Here is a 7,014-nt window from a genome sequence, read left to right as displayed (position 1 = left end):
CACTTTGACATTCGAACTTGGAATTCCCACACTCGAGCCAGCCAGCCGTCCCAACTCTGTCATACCGTAACCACTGGCTGTAAAACATACTTGGGGATCAAAGCATCAACATCGTGTCCTCGGTCTCGATGGGATACTGCGCAGTGCGCAAGGACGGGCAAACTGAGGTCCGAATATTCATGGCGCAACATGGCGTGATGTCATTATGCAGGTTCTGGGAGAGCTGATCGATGCGTTGTTCCTGCGATAGGGCTGCTGAAGCTTTAAGCAATTCAATATGGAGTATAGAGCCTTTTAAAACATGTGTCCACTTGTTGTGAGCTTTCGTTCGCTAGCCAGGCACAGTAGCACATCTGCAAGCTCAGTTGAATGTGGCAAGTCAGGCACCCGCGGTAACTGAATAAACGATCGAAACTCAAGTCCTCGACTGCTGAATGTTGGAACGGCAACTATTATCTTCGATGTGGCCTCGCCGGCCTCCGAACCAAGGACCCCTGACCTGAATCGGTTCCCAAATGATAATAGCAATTACTAACGACATTCTTCTGTGCCCTGTCGCATACTTGAAATTCGCCACACGGTGAAAAAGAGTACCCCTGCAAATCACAGGCGCCGTGGCCAAGGGTTGAAGCATCTTGTCTGCGAATCATCGCGGCACTTTGGCCTTCTGCGGCGTGACTGGTTGCGATGGGCCCCAGTTCGATGTCTGGAGACGGCAACGCGCACCCCACTCTCCAAGCTCGATGCGATTCCCCTCAGCAGGCTCGAACATTCGCACAGACGCTATTTTCAGACAGGTATTATCTCGGGAGACGGGAAGAGGAGTGATCAGAGTTAAGCAGCATTTCTTGTCTAGAGATGATGTCGTTGGATGGACGTCGGTGGTTCCGTGGTTGCACTTTGACGGTTCGGCACGGTGCGGCGATCTTGTTGAATCGGTTCAGTTGCGGATTTCTTTCTCGAGAGATAGTTGATTACATTGTTCTGAGGGACGGCTGCTAAGAATAGCTTTTGTCCGATGACCGGAGAGCCTCAGGCCCCGTGATTGCCACCGTGACTTTTTGGACGTTGACCGAATCCTCGTCGAGACTGATCTTGGATTTCCCCAACTTGAGAGCATCCTTGCTCATTCACTCGTCACCAGCCAATCCTTTGCTTGGGGCTTTCTTCCAGCAAGCTCCAGGCCAAGGGTTTCTCTCTGCCGCAGGAGAAACTAATCGAAGACCCAGCACTGTGCAGCAAATGCATGTCGGCTCTCAGCTCGCTCGGTGCTAGTGACCTGCAGGCATTTCTGACCTCCCTCAAGCCTGATAGGACAAAAGATACTCGACGACTGGATCCTCTCGCAAAGTGGAGGTTTTCCCTTGACTCTTCACTAATTCCAATGCAAAAACCCCTACTTCCCAAATGCCGTTGGCTCGTTGGGGCGGCACACATCCCCAGTCTTATCTATCCTAATCGAGCAACATTTACGAATGATTCAAGCAACTGTGCGCTCCTCCAGTCATGTACCGTCGGTAGTTGATCTCTCCAGTGAGAGCATACAATCTCCAAGCTGCGGAGGGGGCCGATATCCACTCCATGTGCACCCCTTTTAATCCAGGACGGACTCCTTTCAGCTAACAATGGAAACATTCCTCGATTCCATGCTCTCTGCCGACAGTGTTCCCAGCACTGCGCAAAACATATCTGCGCTGAGATTCTCTTGGGCTGCATGAGAATCATTGACGTGGTCGGCCGTTGACGCCTTATATTCCTTCAACGCACCACCGCCACGCCCCGGTTTAGCCACACACCGCACGCCCCGCTGTGTGGCGAAGTCCGGCGGACAGTTATACATCGAAAGAGAGGATTATTTCTTCTGCGCCTTCTCGGACTATATTACTGTGCCGACGGGTGGTTTTCGCCGTTTTTTAATTCTGGTTTTGCCCCAATTTCCGTTTTGATTCTTATTCTGAGTTAGGCTTTTTCGGCGTTGACCAAGCTTCTTGTTGTGACAGCTCTACCGTTGATTCCCCCAAAGGTTCACACCTCTACCTTTATTACTTTGCGCCTGGTGCCCTTTTTCCGGCAGGTTACACGGTTTCATTAATAAACGGATTGGTTCTAGTTCAGAGTAAGTGAGCAGGACCTGTGTGGCAACCCGCAAGCTCACCTTTGCTTCGCTGTCCTAGCCGGATGTCGGTTTTCACCGGTTCACTATTCTCTGGCCGTGATGTTTCCCAGCGCAATTAATACAGCTGCTCCTCGTCAGCGTCGCCATCAATGTTATCTGAAAGGCTTGCAGGATGTCGTCCCGCAAACCCAGTCGAGTCGGTACGCCCTCCTCGGCGGAGACTGCCCCGGCTGCCCCCGTGTCACGATCGTCGAGAATCCCAACTGCGTCGAGCATGAGATCGGCAACTCCGAAATCGCAGGCTTCCTTTAAATATACGCCGTCACTACCTAAGGGTAGTAGATATCCCGGCGCACCGGAACCTGAGACGAGGCAGCGTGATAACATTGGAACTAATGTTACCAAGTCGAAGGGGCTAAGTCAACATCTTGGGCTGCCTCGAGCTTTAGCCCCTGGGGCTTCGTCGTTACCTCACGTGGAACCGTTATCATCGTCAAAGAACACATCAATGACATCTCGAACTTCCGCAAAATCTCCGCGAAATGTTTTGCGGAGAAAAGCCCCTTCCATTGAAGGGTATGTTGGGCATAGCAAACCACGGCCACCTTCGCCGAAGCCCCGTCGTGACCTTGAGACTACTGGTACAAGTGAACCTCTGAGTGACTCGACAAAGCGTTTCCCACCACCTCCTCCAGCGCGAACACCAGTGACCCCTGTTGAGACACCCCAGCCTGACATGAATAAAACTATTGCTCCCGAACTTTTAGGACTATCAGCAGGGGGCACATTGAATCTCCCTCCGCCAACACCCAACTTTACGAGCAGCCCTTCGACTAGATATTCAGAATCGCCAGGGCTTTGGAGTAGCAGGACATCAACCCCAACATCGCTGTCATCCTACTCACCTGGGCTCACTCATTCCTCCAAAGTTGGTTCCCGTTTGAGACAACCCAGCCCATCACTATTTCGTTCCCACCCGCCGCGCTACCATGTCTCCGGTGCATCTTACCCAGGCGCAACGAAAGATGTTCCGGTATTTCCAAAAGGGCCCCAAAGATCCCAGACGGAGCCGGTACGAGTGCCGGGGTCGAAGCTCCCAACGAAAACGCAGCTTGACCTTGAGAGTGCAATAAAATCCGAAACCCAACCGCGCTTACACCTGCAAACGCCACATTCTGATCCGAAAAGCCCTAGACAGGAAATGACTTTTCAGCAAAATGCTGCGGCCAACGAGAAGGAAGGTTTAAATGTCGACCGTTCAACTAAGCTTCCTCAAAAGTTTCAAAGGATTGAGGCTTTTCAGTATTCGAAAACTGTGACTCCGCCCAAATACCCGGCAAGGCCTAGTCGCACAGGTACTGAAACCCTAGAGCTACAAGCGTCGCCTGTGATTCACAGCAATCTTCCGTCTTCGAGATTACCTGCACATAGACGTCAAAGCTCCGCTGAAAGTGGCCACGTGAATAAATCTGCAGAAAATCCAATCCTCCGCAATGTATCGACTGACTCACTCCAATCGAAATCCTCTTCACGAATTCCCCACCCATCTCCATCGCCCAGCAAATTTGAGAAAATTGATTCTCATCCGTCTTTTACAGCCTCTACCGGCCAGGTACTCTCTAGAAAGAAGTCAGTCCTTGTCAAGGAATCGAAAGACCAGAAGGAGGACAGTGGAGCTAGGCGTTTCGGGTTTTTCTCCAAAAGATCAAGAGCTTCCCCTGAACTATCTCGGTCTGAACCCGTGGATAAAACCCGTCGTGGACCAGCAGCCGGTACAGGACACGAAGGCTATAGTAGATATGCCCAACGCGGAAGAAGGACCAGCATTGGAAGTAATGCCAGCCGTGCCAGATCTACAAGTACCAATGGATCCACGGGCAATGTTAGCAGGGGGCATTCCGACCTGGATGACTTTCTGCTAGATCGTTTGGAACCGGTCATTATAACTGGTGGCGCAGGTGACGGCTCGAAGCTGAGTCGGACTTGCAGCGAACAAAGTGTTAGTGGCTTGAGCGTCACTTCAAGCTTGAGCTCCCAGATCCCTTCACGGACGGCCAAATTCTACAATCAGTCATCTGAGTCCCTGATTTCGTCAGCCGGACGTTTTGTCCATTCTCCGGAACCTATGAGTGGCACATCAACCGTATCGCTCTCCAAATCAAAGGGGGAATTAAACCCAGCGCCTACAATTGCCAAACGCCGTTCATTTCGCAAACCCAATTTGTTTACCAAAAGTAGCGGCAACGGGGCGCTCTCTATAAACACAGACGTTCCAAGATTGGCTCCTCCTGTGGATAGTTCTACTACTTATCGCACCTCTATTTCCCAGTCCGATGCATCCACCATGGCAAGAGAAGATGAACCGAAGGACATCCAAGAGTCCAAGAAGAAAAAATCACAAAAGCTTGGGAAATGGAATTTTTTCCAGAGAAGCCACCAGCTACGTCGAAAAGAGCATTTTACCGAGTCCGATCTGGCGTCCATCACGAAGGTTCCAGTCTCTGTTTCGAAAGTTCCAACATCACGAACAGTGGCGCATTACGCACTCGTTGACTGTGATCCCATTGAATCGGACTCCCTTGAGGACATCCTTAACCGTATCGAGGAATCACCGCCTACGGAAGCAGACATCCAAGAGCCATCATCCGTAATCGACCTCAAAAGGCAGCAATCAGTTTTATTGCCAGCCCCGCCTGTTGGTTTGGCTGAATATACATTCGAACGGCGTCCTTCCTCACCCAAGGTGTTCTTTGGCAAAGATACATCTCCTAGTACACCCGAATTAAAGCCCAGACCGTCTGGTTCAACACGTCTAAAATCTGTGGGAAGAATACCCGTTGTTGTGCCTAGAGAAAATAGGCAACATAAACCTCCACCACAGTCTTTCTCTCGGCCTTTTAGTCGAGCTGATATGCCGTCTATCACAGCACTATGTGACGGCGGTGTATCGAGTCCTGATTATCCTGATTGTTCTGCGGCTTTCTCTTCTTCGAACAATATTAGTTCTCGACCCTTGATGACGGACATGTTAGAGGCCCGTCCCGTCGCACCTGTTCCTGGAGCCGCCGATTCCCATTACTTCCCTACTGATGATCCTGAATTTTTGGTCATTTCCCCCAGAAAGGGATCTGATGTTTCTGGATCTAGCAGCACCGAGAGTCGCAAGAGTCTCGGTGCCATCACAGCTGTCGTGCCTGCTCCAGGCTCGAAACTAACTGAAGATGAAATTTGGTACGAGTACGACGACTTCATCGACAAAGTGCTAACTCCACCCACTCAAGAAATTGGCTTGTCGAATCGAAACTCTTTTCAGTTGGCGGCACGGGCAAGCAGAGTGCTACAGGCGGGTTTGAATGCGATGGGAGATAACACAAGGTTGTCATGTCAATCAGAGTGCTCTCAAGTGACCACGCCTATGTCTTCGCTCCCAACGAACTCTGTACATTTGAGCCGCTCCATGATACTTTCAGCACTGCATTCATCTTCAGCAGCTCTATCCAGCCCTGTGTCTCTTAGCGAATTATATTCGTATTATTCTGAACGCAGTCAAACGATCCCGACTTCGGCAACTTTAGACACAATGTCATCGCTCGAAGTCCCCCAGAACCGTCAGGCCACACATTACGATGGATCTCAAAGCAAGGAGCCCGATCGTCAGAAGAACGCCACTCTTTTAGATATTGCGGAGCGCGAACGGCTTGGAGCTCTTGCGCAGGCAAACCTGCGCTCGGGGTCTCTAATGACAAGCCGTTGGCTATCCTTTGGCCGAGTTCTCTTCAGCCCAGCGCAAAACCACGTGCGAAGCGAAGATCAATCCCGCATTCTTGTAATCGATGGCCTTGGTAACGACGATTGGTCTTTCTACTGCGCTTTAACCTACCCAACAGCCACAATCTACAATCTCAGCATTTTCCCGTCCGGATCCACCAGCAGCAATCCCGCAGCCTGGGAGCCCCCAGCGAACCACCGCTCTGTTCATCATGCCATTTTTGAAAGTCCATTTCCATTTCCCAAGGGGTTCTTCACTGCTGCAATTTTGCGCTTTCCGGCTGCTTGCTCTGAAATCGGGTTAAGAAATGCAGTTTCTGAATGCAAACGAGTTCTTCGCACCGGTGGTTATCTGGAGATGACCATACTGGACCTGGATATGGTGAACATGGGAAGTCGAACTCGCAAAGCGGTTCGAAAACTCAAAGAACGCATCTTCGCGACAGACCCCAGCATCAGTCTGAAGCCAGCCAGCGATAATATCCAAAAGCTTCTCGGAAAACGTGGATTTCAGAATCTGAATCGATGCATGGTCGTAGTTCCCGTTGCGGGGACAATCATGAAATCGTCAGATACGTCCAGCTCTAGTCATACAACCGCCCCTACCAACTCGACTACACCAATTGATTCCTTCCCTCCACCGTCGGCATCTACCATTCCTGGGAGCCATAGCCATACACGGCCTCCTTCTGATGTGAACGTCTCCCTTGGCGATCTGCTTTCAGATCCATCGCCCTCAGAATCCAACGATGAATGTATCGCAAGGATGGTTGCCAAAGTTGGCCGTTGGTGGTACACTAGGTGCTATGAAGCACCAGTCCTGCCAGAAGGTAATATCGACAACAGCATTTGGGCTGATCGGCGGCTTTTGCGCGAGTGTCAAAGACGCGGCACTGGCTTCAAGTTGTTGATCGCCTATGCACAAAAGCCAAGTGAAGTGACACGAAGGACGGTGAGCGTGTGAAACCGCCAAATGACGGTTTTTGATTCCTCCCCGGAACTCATATCTTTTTACATTCAACCCTTTTTGAAACCGGCCGGGCATTTTGCGCCGCCGTGTTACGATTTCTACGACATTTACGACTGCATGAAATGAATGAAAGAAACCATTTTAAGATTGGCATTTTATT

General features: G+C 50.7%; 1 protein-coding gene across 1 annotated transcript; it reads left to right on the top strand.

Moving 5' to 3' along the window:
* Positions 1–2,288: 2,288 nt before the first annotated feature.
* UREG_01853 (uncharacterized protein) lies at positions 2,289–6,848 on the top strand (the record flags this gene model as incomplete). The annotated part of the gene is made up of 2 exons (XM_002542291.1): positions 2,289–2,692; positions 2,765–6,848. The coding sequence occupies 2 exons, from the start codon at positions 2,289–2,291 to the stop codon at positions 6,846–6,848; spliced, it is 4,488 nt and encodes a 1,495-aa protein (XP_002542337.1).
* Positions 6,849–7,014: the final 166 nt, after the last annotated feature.

Source organism: Uncinocarpus reesii, genomic scaffold, assembly GCF_000003515.1.
Source record: "Uncinocarpus reesii 1704 scaffold_1 genomic scaffold, whole genome shotgun sequence".
In the NCBI taxonomy this organism is placed as follows: Eukaryota; Fungi; Ascomycota; class Eurotiomycetes; order Onygenales; family Onygenaceae; genus Uncinocarpus; species Uncinocarpus reesii.
The sequence above is the reverse complement of the archived record's forward strand: the minus strand, read 5'-3'. Positions and strand labels throughout refer to the sequence as shown.